This window comes from Chlamydotis macqueenii, chromosome 10, assembly GCF_036417535.1.
Source record: "Chlamydotis macqueenii isolate bChlMac1 chromosome 10, bChlMac1.mat, whole genome shotgun sequence".
Classification (NCBI taxonomy): Eukaryota; Metazoa; Chordata; class Aves; order Otidiformes; family Otididae; genus Chlamydotis; species Chlamydotis macqueenii.
In genome coordinates this window covers 21,588,534-21,601,264 of record NC_141565.1, presented here as the reverse complement: position 1 = coordinate 21,601,264, position 12,731 = coordinate 21,588,534, and the positions used below count along the sequence as shown (strand labels likewise).

Here is a 12,731-nt window from a genome sequence, read left to right as displayed (position 1 = left end):
CCAACAGAGCTCTGCTCAGTTCCATCTTTAAGCCCACACATGACAGCTCAAAAATAGCTCCCCCCCAGCGGCTGTCAAAAAATAAAATACAAGTACATGTACATTCTTATGTCAAAGATGACAGTCCACACACAGGTAGTCAGTTCAACCAAAACGCCACGTCTAATGGTGTTTAACTCCGCTGTTTCTCTCCCGAGCAGCTCTTTCCGCAGCGGATCATGCCCTCCAGACCTCCCAGCAGCCACCAGTTTCCTCGTACCTCAATCTGCGCCGTGTGCTTGGCGTAAAACTCCAGAGCCTCGTCTCCCTCTATCTGACCTCCCGGCTTCAGCATGTTCTGCAGCTCTTTGTTGTGACGAGCCAACTAAAATAAAGGAATGCAAAGGGAGTGGGAGACACCAGATGTCTCTCTATGATATTAAATTTCTGATTTTTGGCATAAAAAAAAGACATAGTATGCAGTCAGCTGCTAGGAAAGGGCAAAGTTGACAGCAGGCTTGTTCTGTTCCAACCAGACACCCTGCAGCTCTATTTTGGGAGCAAGTCAGAATGATTCAAATCTGTATTTTTTTAATATCCGTGTTGTACTCCTCTTTTACCCATCCTCTCCCACCCTTCGCCTGACTTCGGAAACTTTTTGAACATTCACACGCGGTCTGTCCTTCTGCACTCACCCTAACTCAAAGCTGCGCTCATCACACAGGTGTCTAGGCAGGGACAGCAGAGAGAACGTGCAGCAATGGAAAAGTGGATGCCCAGAGCACTGCTCCAAAAATGCTTCTGGGAGCTTTAAATTAATTTTACAGCAAAATGATGTATTTTGTTCTCAGGTGCTAAAGGAACAAGAAGTCTCTAGTGGAGTGACGTACGTAGCATCAATATATTAAGTAGGTCTAGATATATTTTTTGCCCACCTTGGTCTTTTACCTTTCAAACACCACATTGTACCAATACAACGAACCTGACTGGCAAGAACCATAAAATCAGAGTGAGATTTCTGCTTGCAATTTAACTGATCTGTGAGTAGAATTTCTTTGGGAGTATACAGTAACCTCCGATACAGTTGAAAAATAATACATTGCTCCCCAGCTCTGCCAAGAACTTGAATCATGTCTTCAGAAATTCGGCCAACAGACTGCCCGCTTCCCCTTATAAAACAAAATTCCAAAAATTCTCTTATATTATAGAATTTTCTTTTCTGGTTCTTTAAGGGTTGGCATTTGCTCTGATAGAAAGAGAACGTGCAGCGAGTCTGTCTCAGAGACAGGCCATTAAAACCATTTCAGGGAAGAGCAGACCTCTTGCTCTTCACAGTTTGCAACACTTGTTGCTACAAAAGTGGTAGGTGAAATTCTACCTGATGAGCTAATATATAAATGTTGTGTCCCACGTTCCTTGGAGATGCCGCAAGATCTTCCCCGTTCTCTCCATCCTCAAATTCTACTTCTCCTTGCAGGTAAGCCTTCTTTATCACTTCCACCTAGACAGACAGACACAGGCCAATGAAGAGACGGCTCGGGCTGAAGCCTGCTAAGGCCAGCATATGTTCGCCACTCTTACAGAAGCAACAGGGAGCCGAGCACACATGTTCAAGAGAGGCGAGTGGGCTGCTCAACACCCAGGACAAACCAGAAGACCTGAACTCAGCACCTCCAGCCTAGCTCATCAACACAAGCAGCTAAACTTCACGTTCCCCTCTAGGCAGTATATTCTGTAATACACTCTGGGCCACCCTCGTGGCACGGTGCCTCACATTCTGACCTCCAGCCCCCTCCAAAGCTACGTGCAGTGAGACAAGGCGACGGTGCTTCAGCTGCACTGGCAAAGTCCTGTTTGTGTTTTCACCAGCTAACACATTAACCAGCCCAAAAGCCTGCTACAGTCTACTGAACAGCTTTTAGGTCACAAGAAATTTTTGTTTCTCTCTCTCTCTTGTGCAAATGGCTTCTACACGTGCATTCCAAAGTGTCAGACGATGCTCCTGCCCTGCCTTACGCAGGATGCTGAATGCCCTATCCCTAGTATTCAGCATGGCTTCTCTAATTCCTCGTGCTGCTTGGGAGCAAGACAGATATGTGGATATTACACTCATTCAACTAAATCCTTGAAAGGTCTTCAGATATCAGTGATCCCTGCACAGACCTCTTGCAGGACGCCTGGGGTAGATGTGGTTGCCCCAGTCTCCCCAGTGCTGCTGCACTCAGCTTGAAGGGAGTCGGGACTTTTGGAGCGACCAGGGACTCACCAGCTCTTTGGGCCTCATGTTGTAGAGGATCCTCTCGGCGTTCTCGCTGTCATGCCTGCTCTCCATGATCGCCAAGAGCAGTTTCGAAGCATTGTTCTGAAGGGAGGGAAGAACACCACCAGTCACTGCCAGGAGCCAAAAAACAAGGATACCCAGCTTGACCCCTGCCATCCCTGCTGCCAAGAAGGAGCGACTCCAAAATGGTGCAGCTCAGCTTTACTCCAGATACTGCTGATTAAAGCAAAGGACAGGCAAGGCTGAAGGCACAGATGTGCTTCACTGCTTTTAACCGAAAATTATTGTGTGACTTGCTTGTGCCAAGAAACAGAGGGAGGAAATGGGAAGCTACAAGGCACCAGACTACTGTAATACAAAAAATTAAGATAAAAATCCATCATGACTGACAATAAAAACCAATAAAACTATTTAATTTTGAAGTATAACGCTAATTGAGTCTAAAAGCATTTTTTATTTAGAATAATAGAAAACCCACATCACCCATAATAATGGTGTGAGGCTACAACGGAAGGCAAGTAGACATTGCACTACAGGGCAGGACAGTAAGTCAGAAAAGAAATATTTCTAAAACACGTGCTGAAGCAGGAGCGCTCTGTGACTACTGCTGCTAGAAGATATCGTGCTAGTGTATTTTGAAACCAGCACCCGGCTAATTATTTCAGTATTAATACAAAGAGTCCTAAAAAATTCTTGATGATTAAACATTAACTGACTAAACACCAGCAGTGAAGTTTTAGGAAATTGGACAATTTTACTTCCATTGCATGTGTAACAGCTCACCAACAACAGAGAAGTTTTCATCGGGTTTAAATTTTTAACTGGAAATTATTTTAGGATTCCTCAGCGTATCTTGACTGCCTGCATCCACCCATCTGAAACTGCTGGCTCCATGTTATCATTTAAAAGTTGAAATACCTGTGACAAACAATTTTTGGGCACTGCCTCCAGCTCACTGATGCATGTAATTTTTTGGCACTTATGAATATTGGGCTATAAGAAACACCCACGTACTTCCAACAATGAAATTATGTTTCATCTTCCTGTTACCGTGGATTGCACACAGTATTCACTTGCCTTCAGTTCCAACACAAGGTCCATCCTCTTCTTTCCCAAAGGGTTTATGTCGTTGAGAATTAACGCGGTGATGATGTCAATACCGTTGGACTCGTGAGTAGCGATGCAGTTCTGTCCAAAGAAAATTCAAGCTTCACTTGTCGTCTGCACTGAAAATGCAGCCTGGGCTGGTGACCCAGCCAGAAGAGAAGAGCCACCTCTCTCATCACCTCGTAAGCTGTTTGATATGGGTAACTGAACAAAGGACTCCAGTCCATGCCGTAACAAAAGACCAAGGCATTTTGTTTCACGCTTTTCCTGTCATCAGCCATGGCATGTCCTACAGAAACCACCGTGTCTCAGGAAGCAGAAAGCCACAGTTGATAAACGAAGCATTTATACACCAAAGCGTCCATGCTGAATACACAGCTAAGGAAGAACACTATTTTACCAAGATTAGGGAGAGTTTTCTTTATTTCAGATGTGCCAATCAACACCTACTTCAGTCCCATCTAACCAAAGAATCTGAATTTCCGTAACCACCTTGCTTACCCTTCAACTTCGCTTTTGTAATGGTCAGGAACTAAAATGTACAAATTGCCCAGCCTGCTGCCTTCAAAACCCAGAGCCCTGCTCTGTCGCCGAGCTCCACTGCCAAGCTCCGTACCTATCTCTCAAGGTTGTTATTCCCCTGATCGGTGTAACAGAGAGAAGCTGGCAGTTGTGGACTGACGCGACCAGCCTCATGTGCTCTCTCGCATGGTTACAATTTCACCTGAACGTCGGTCACCTCCGCTACACTTGTTTAGCTCTGCTGTAAATTACGTTTGAGTGCACAAAGACAAGGCACTTCAAAGGACAGGTGTTCTTGAAGACCTACGGTTCAAATAGGATGCAAATGGAGAAAACGAGCAGATATCCTTGGCTGTAAGTGCAGAGGTTGGCTTGTCAGAAGAGTGACACCCACCCCAGCACGCAAGACTTCCTAGGTCATGCCAGCCCAATGGGAAAAGCGTTCTCTAACACAACTGCAGAGCACCTTTACTTGCTGAGTCAATGCCACAGAGTGGCCAGAGTCTGGGGAGAACTATTCTGGGGCAGCTATCTCTTCAGTACGGTTCACTCCAGACTTTGACTTCATTTGACTCACTGGAACAGTTACAGCAAGAGCTGCATGTAGACCAAAGGCAGATGAAATGGGCCTGACTAACTGGTGATGCTGCTCCAAAATATGCTGTACAACCCACGGGAAGGGGAAGCGCAAAAGTACAGCTGGGCAGTATGGCTGCCCCTGCCCTCCGATCCTTCCCCCTGGAGCAAACTGGAGTTCCTGAGCACCTAAAACCTCACATTTATTGGCGGGGGGGGGGGGGGACGACACACCAACCAAAACCCCTTTGTCAGGCAAGTAAAGTGAGCAGCGTTGTGAGGCAACACAAGCCCAGCAGACAGAGCCCACGTCCAGCCGAGCAGGCCCTGCGGGCGCAGGGAGAAAGGTTGATGCTTTCCCGGCTACGGATGTTTTACCTGGTTCTCGTGGCAAGGCCCCTGACAGTACTCGGTCAAGCTTTCCAGCGTCTGGTTGATCAGCGCTACGTTTTTCTCGTTTATATACAGGCCAAGAAGTCCAAGTCCACCAGTTGTGCTTCCACAGATGCAGTCCAGAAACTGCAGCGTCTCGCATACCAAGTTGTAGTTCGTCTTGTTGTTCTGGCAGCGCAGGAAATTCTGTGAGGATAGTGTCAAAGGCGTGAGGGAAGGGAAAAAACACATATAAACTAATGTTTGGATCACAATATTTTATTAAGTTCATCAACCCACAATTGCACTGTGTGAGGTATTGTTCCAGTTTCACCAGAGCCCTTACAAGCAATTGAAGGCTTTTTCAGGGCTGGCAACGTGCTGCTCCCTTGAGCAGCTTGTTGGCTTCAAATTTTATAGGAGACAGGGAACAATAAAGAGTGCATTTATTACAGCACTGAAACCCAACCCGGACCAGAAGGTCCTCCCGAGCCTGGAAGCTTTCCTCCAGCCTCCCTGCCTCACCTCACTGCAACCCACCACTCAAGGCTCTCTCCTCCCAGACCTCTCTCCAGGACAGCAGCACGGTTCCCAGCTCCGGCATCACAGCAGCACCACCTGCGCGAACAGCAGGGAGGCACCTGACTGCATGCCTTGAAGGTAGGCGTCTCGAAATGCAATTCTCTCAGCTGCATTTCTTCCCACACCATTATGGTAATCCCTGCTTGAAGCTGCTGATCAGGAGCAGCTCCTCTACTGAAAGGCCAGATTTATCAGCGTGGATTAAACATGTTTCCTCTCTCCTGCACTCCAAATGAAAAAAAAACAAAAACAAAAACCAAAAAAACCACCCCAAATTCAACGAAAACAAAGCAGGACAATGAATGTAAAACAATTTCCCAGTGACTCCGCTGCTGTTTGCCAGTCTGTTCCCAGCAGCGCGCTGTCAGAACGAACAGCCGCTACCACTTTCTTTTCCTCTAAGTTTCGGCAGGAGAATTCCTATCTAGCTTAGCTCTAGCAGGTTACAAAACACTTCCAAAGGTGAAAAAACCCCTCAGAAGGGCAAGAGGCATGGGACTCCGGAACCAGCAAGGTCTCTCCTGCAGCGCTGGAAACCGATTGCCTCTGGTGCCTGCGTCAGACTGGAGTCGTTTAAGGCAAACAGACTGAGAAATTGCCAAATCCGATGGAAGGCTGAGCTAAAAAAGGAAAATGCTGTCTCTGAACGCAGACTAAAGGTGACAGTGATTCAGCACATTTCAGCTGATTGCTCATTTAGTATCCTGACTTTTGATTAACTTGTCAGAACGCAAAGAGGTTGATGCTACAGAAATTGGAGTTCGTGCCTTCCCTCCAGGAAAAAAGCCAAGATAATGGATAACAGTGAAAGCAGTGAAACAAAACGCTCCCCGGCTGCAGCACGGCATTTATTCTGATCACAGCCAGGTTTATACCAGCCTAAGCTTCTTCATCCAAAGTCAATAAACACAGCGGAAAGAGGAGGAATGAGGTACAGGAGGCAGGAGGACAATGTTAGATGGCTGAACAAGGGGAAGGAAAACCTGTAGGAAACAAGGCCCTGCTGCACTGGGAGACACTGCCCCAGGGAATGTCTGTTGCCATCTCAGCCAGTACAGATCGAGCTCTTCAGCCTCCGTCACCCAGGCCATGAAGTGGGAACACAGCCCTGCAATAATGGACGTGCCATCCTGCAACTTTCAGTGGGAACGGACCTGAGACACCATCCAGGAGACCCCGCACTCGGAATAGAGCTACAGTTGCAGACGCAGCTAGAACATATGAAAAATATGCAGCCAGTGGGATCTTGAGGAGTCCACAATCTTTAAACTCCTACCTTGGTGAATGACCTTCTGAAGCCACTAAGCTGACTTCACGTACTATTCATCTCTAGGGAGCCCAGTGCTCCCCAGTTCTGGGACACACGACCAGACAGAGCTACGCTCGCGAAGGCAGCATCCACAGCCAGGTCTCAATGCCTCTACGGGGCATCGGGGTGGTGGGGGCTTTGCTCCCACTCCACAGCCCAAAGCCAAGTGCCCTTTAGAGAAAAGACGATGACTAGAAATAAAACTGGCTACTTTCGGAATACTAGCTTGGTTTGTTCAAGCAGGGAACAACACGGACTCCTTGGAAGAATGCTTCTACCATTTAAGTGGGGAATTCCTCCAAAAGCCTAAATGTTTTCTTTGGACAGTCTTTGTTTTAGCAGAAATTTAATCTCCAATTGGAAAAACTTTGCAAAGAAAGAACATAAATAAGAAACTTTTAGTAAAGAGGTATTTTTAAATTATTAGATTTTTCTATACAAGCAATCAGGTAAGGCAAGGCATTTTTCATGGAATATGGACTTGCTCTTTGGTCTCACAAAGTTAATTCTCACACTTCTTGCTTAAAACACGGCGAGCTAAACCAGCTCCCTCTCTGCGTGCCGTGGCACTGCTCCGCTGGCCAAGTTATTGCGTCGCTCTCCTGCAGCATGTAGGGCTTTACTGCTCTTTATCACCTAGGCTATGTCTCCAGGGATTATCAATAAAGGAAACAGTCAAATCCAGTGTTAAAAGGTGTGTCAATTCCTGCCTTTCTTTGCACAGAAGCGGTATTTAACCTACCGACTCGGAGCTTTAATGAGCATGACTGGCTAGCTCATTACTACAAGATTTTTATTGCACAGAAATAACTGACTTGGTAAGAAAAAAAAAGAATTGGAGTGCTACGTTTTTCCCATGAAGACAGGATTTTTAAGCGTAATGCTGGAGCCGCACGCTTGGCTGTGTGGAAGGCTGCTGGGTGTCACCTGCCCCGGCGCCGGCTCCAGAGGAAGGGCACTGCTCCCCGTCCCGCTGGGAGCCCCCAGTTCCTCTCCTCCTGACCTCCAGCCGGCGCAGCTCTTCCTGCCAGCACAGCGTTCCCTGGACGCTCGTCACGAGCTTCCGTTCTCACGACTGATTCTGCATTACAGAGGGACACCTTCACTGGGAAAAGAGATGGTACAGAAAAGGCCTCCTAAGGAAACCGGTGGGGCTGCAGCGTGGCCAAACAGCCCAGACGACGCCTGACCACAGCACCTCAGAGCCGCAGCAGCTCTGCTTTCAAGGCTGAGCTCTCGTGCAGAATCGAGGGTCAGACCTAACACAAGTTTAACAGGAGCACCCAAATATCTGTGTGCCGAGAGAGAAACTGAGGTTTCTAGAGCACTCCACAGCGAGATTTGATGCATTCAGCCTGAAGCTGGTAACAAAACAGCCCTAAGCATCCCTCTGCTTGTCCCAGGCCTTGCATTCATTTGAAGATGTTCAAACTCCCACTCCAGACCCAGGAGGAAGCTGGACGGGGACAGAATCCTGACTGTGCAGTTTTAAAAAAAACCTGCAGTTGTATCTGCGAAGGGAACAATGGAGTGATGCAAAAGGCACGGTATCGCAGCTCCCTGGGCCACTTCACAAGGGCTTCTTCCTCATCTCAAACACGTATCGATTCCCAGAGCCACGACTTGCACTTTCCTGGTTTTGCGCAACGTCACGCTACTCAATCGCAAACAGCTTGTAAAACACTTGGTTTGACAGAGCCACAGCCGCGCTGGGCAGGCGATCCCCACTCACTGCTAATTCAAACCTAACTTAGGCAATTTTGGAAAAGACACAGCGTCCAGAAGAGATCTTGCTTGCTCCGTTAAGCAGTGAGTCCACTGGCAATATCGATAAGGAGGTCAGTTACACGCTAGCGCAGACACAGATTTTGAAGATTCAGATGTTCCTGCCTCCCCTTCATGGCCGAAGGAGAAAGGCAAGCATCAAGGCAGGCAAGCAGCAAGCGGATTATATTTGAAAAATTGTTCCTCCCACCTGTGTTATTTTTTTAAAACAAAACAAAACTCCAAAAAACTCGCAAACCTTTTTTCTCCCAGAGCTAAATCCAACTACCTGCTCTTTGGGGAATTCAATTGTTCGGGATGGCAAACAGCTCAGGCCGAGTTTCTGCGTTGGCGTGAATTCAATTTTGCTTCTATAGCTTTCGGTGCCTAGCCAAAGACATCAGCAGCGAAGGATCACGCGCGCGCGGTTTGGACCAGTGCCACACAAAACTGCCGTCCTACTTGTCTCTGGCATTGCTACCGGCATGAAAATTGTTTGAGAAAACAAAGATCAAATAGGTTTTTTTTTTGAAAAAATTGGGAGAAACCCTGATATGCGTAACCCTGGCACCCATAAACGCTAGAAGAACGCCAGGTTCCTAGCAGAGGAGCACTGCCACGCAGATCTGATTTCACATCCTGCCAGCAGCGGGGCATTCCAGTTCAGCGGAAGCCATTTGGCAGCTCTGAAAAGCGCTCACGCGGGGTCCGACACTTCTGGCGTGCCGTACGACAATACGCAATCACGGCAATTATTCCTCCTTTCTGAGGGCATTTAGAGCATTGTACCGCATCGCGCTAGCGCCTCGCCTGCGTTCCGTTCTAATCCAGCAGTGGTTACACTGAACAAAAATCACGCTAATTGCAGGCCCTTTGTAAGCAAAAAGTCTTATCTCCTGCGGAGGCACGCGCTAGAGAAGACTGCTAATGTACAAGTTCTGGGCTCGCTATTTCAAACTATACAAACATCACAGAACATCGCAGGAACCTTTGGGAACTGTCTCGTCCAACCCCCCTCGCCCTGTCACGGGGCAGCACTGAGCAGAGCCTGGCTCCATCCTCCTCACGTCCCACCATCGGGTATTTACAGACACGGGTGAGATCCCTGGAGCCTTCTCCTCTCCAGCCTGACTTCTCCTTGCCCATCAGATGCCCCAGTCCCTTCGTCATCTTTGAGGCTCCCTTCAGAGTCGGGAGCCCAGGACTGGGCCCACCACTCCACAGAGGGCCTGGAGCATCCCACCAGGCACCGTGGACTTCTGCACATCCAGCTGGTTTAAATGTTTCCTACCTCAATGCTCCTTCCCCAAAGATAAGTCTCCCTTGCTCCAGACCTCTCCTCTGGTTTCAGCGATCAGGGTTTGTGAAGGCCGGTGTTACCAGTAAAGAGCAAGGCAGAGGTGGCATTGAGCACCTTGGCCTTCTCCATGCCCTTTATCACCAGGGCCTCTGCCCCATTCAGCTGTGGACCCATGCTCTCCCTAGTCTCCTTCTGCTGTGGATACAACCTGGAAACCCTTCTTGGTGCCCCTTGTGTCCCTCACCAGATGCAACTCCAGACGACATTTTCCTGGAACAGGTTGCCCAGAGAGGCGGTGGATGCCCCATCCCTGGAAACATCCCAGGCCATGTGGGCTGGGGCTCTGAGCAACCTGATGTGGTTGGAGATGTCCCTGCTTCTTGCAGGGGGGGTTGGACTGGGTGGGCTTCAAAGGTCCTTGCCAACCCACACCATTCTGTGATTCTATGGTTCCACCTCCATGTGTTCAACACTAATGCACGTGAACAGGTCCACGAAAACCCATGGGAAGCTGTTCACTGGAAGGCAAGCACATGCTTGAGGGCTGCTGGAACCCAAGTCCCAGTGCTCACTCTATTTTCCTACATTACTTTTTTTTTTTCCTTTCCTTTCCCTCTCAAAAGCAGGTCAGTAACTTCAGAGCAGAACACTTGCTCGCTTTAAGTACTGTACTTTTCAAAAGCCACATCCAGTGTTAATCCCACCCTTCTACACACATTGAAAAGACCACTGAACACTGGATAACTGCACTTCCCTGTATTTGTCCAGCAAGGCATAAATACTTTTCTTGGATGATCTCCAAGGCCAAAGAAAACAGCCAGTCACGTATCAACGTAAAAAAGGCACAGGATTAGCAAGACCGACGTGACGGCAGTGACTGCACCAGGCCGTACCTGCAAATCCCGATTGTGGTTTTCGCAGAGCAGCTGTAAGAAGCGGAGGATGGGCTGCATTATTGAGATCACAGCACTCATCTCCAGGTCATCCTTGCTCTTGTCCGCCGCAGCCTGCGCTCCTTCTCCTGGCGAATAGTGGTCGTCAGGATCAGCCTCCCTCCGGTACGCGTTGTAAGCCTTCCTGGTCGCTGCAGAGGCCTCCAGTAACTGATCCCGGACCTCCTCAGTGATTTGGGTCATAGGTTCTCTCACTAAAACACACAGGAACAGATCTTCCTTAGGAAACTGAGCAAAGGGGACCAGAAAAGTCTGTTTCCACGTTTCCCATTGCAGTTTCACGCGCAGGCCAGCTACTCATCATCAGTTCTTTCCGGTAAGTACGTTTAGTGTGATGTGAGGGTCTCGAGTTTAGAAGGCTATCACGTCACTCGCTTCATGCCTTCTATGCGAACCACATTAAAGTTATCAACTCTGGTATTAATTGGTTAGGGCACACACATCTAGCACTACCAGGAGTTACGATGAAAGGACCTGCTATAGAAGGAAATGAGGATTTCTCCACTTATTGTTAGAGAGTGCACTGACCACAACCCACAGTCCAGGGTCGTTACTACGGATCAGATTTGGGCAGCTTGTCACGACAGACAAGGCGGCAGAGTCTCATCTCAGAAACACTTTTCATCATTTCAATAGCACCACCTCACAAATGGATGAAGAGGGGATGAAGCTCTTGAAATCCTGAGCCAGGGCACCACTGATCTCTGAACTTTGCTCTGTGGGATCAGAGATCAGAGCATTATTGCATCAGTTGAAACGAGTTCAAAACACAGCATTTTACTCCCTTGTCACCTCAGAAACGGAACAACCGGGGATTACCTCTCTTCCTGCTCGGTACATCTCTGTCTGAGTCTTCGTCTTTCTTCTTATTTCCTAAGTCACTGGTGTTGACTGTGACAGTAGCCTTGATTTCTTGCTGTGCCACTTTCATGCGATCATAAAAAACCTTAAAGAACTTTTCAGATTTCTTATCTTCCGTCAGTCGGCAGAAGAATGAATGCTGCAAGAGAAAACCGGAACAGGCTCTGTACCTTCATACGCAGGTCTGAATACAGATTGTTTCACCTTTCTGCACCGTGTGACACCCTGAAGGACGGAGAGGTTAATTAGTTTTCCGTAAACCAAAACCTGGAGAACAGAGACCCGTACTTGATTGTTAAGGAAGCCCAAGTGCCTCATCTATGTTAGCTCCCTCACAAACAACTTCCAGCTCTATTTTTCAAGTGAGTGGAATAAACCATGCTAGCCCTCACACATTTAAAGCAGCACACTTCTCTCAACAACAGAATTAAGGTAAGGTAAGAACAATGAATTAAGGTAAAGTAAGGACAATGGAATTATAATTTGATTCTCAGTTCAGAAACTGAAGAGTATGAGCAAAATACAGAGGAAAAAATAACTGTCCTGCCTTCCTGCCCTCAAATCAGAGGGGCTGTGACTCATAACGAGCGATGGTCAATGTTAATCACAGTCCAAAAACGTACAAGCAGGGCAAGGCAATGAGGGACACTTCGTGCTAGCTTTCCACTGCCCCGTCTGCCACAGACTTCTTCAAACTCCTTTTAATTCCTCCTCTAATATATCTTTACGTGACAGAAAAACTGAAAGCGCTGACTACTTTTAAAAGGTTTATTAATGTTCTTCTGCCCATATGTGCACAGAGACAGAAAGTTCTCCCTAAAATTGAGGAGAATACAAATCATGTACAGGTCACAGAGGAGCCAACACAGCGAGCGATCAGACAACTCCTGATGAAACCAATATGCCGTTACATAAATCAGGACCAGAGCTTCAACACGACTGAGGGATGAACTTGTAAGTGGGTCACCTTATGCAGAGCATTATGAAATTAGTTAGCATTCTGCAGCGGCTCACGACCCAACAGCTTTACACGATGAATAGGAATGAAGGCTGATTTATTGAAAAAACAAATTAAAATGGGAATAGCAATACATCCTGCCCGCTTTTCCGCGAAGCGGAGCACAC

The 12,731-nt window shown here is 47.7% G+C and overlaps 1 protein-coding gene across 1 annotated transcript in view; it reads right to left on the bottom strand.

The window, feature by feature from the left end:
• ITPR1 (inositol 1,4,5-trisphosphate receptor type 1) overlaps nt 1-12,731 on the bottom strand; it is a 167,873-nt gene that overhangs the window by 32,186 nt on the left and 122,956 nt on the right. Inside the window, exons 44-50 of the mRNA XM_086756031.1 lie at nt 11,565-11,745; nt 10,686-10,939; nt 4,844-5,044; nt 3,338-3,448; nt 2,246-2,341; nt 1,358-1,480; nt 260-364 (exon numbers count right to left, since the gene is read on the bottom strand). Coding sequence (XP_086612157.1) covers nt 260-364; nt 1,358-1,480; nt 2,246-2,341; nt 3,338-3,448; nt 4,844-5,044; nt 10,686-10,939; nt 11,565-11,745 — 1,071 coding nt within the window. The remainder of the gene's footprint in view (nt 1-259; nt 365-1,357; nt 1,481-2,245; nt 2,342-3,337; nt 3,449-4,843; nt 5,045-10,685; nt 10,940-11,564; nt 11,746-12,731) is intronic.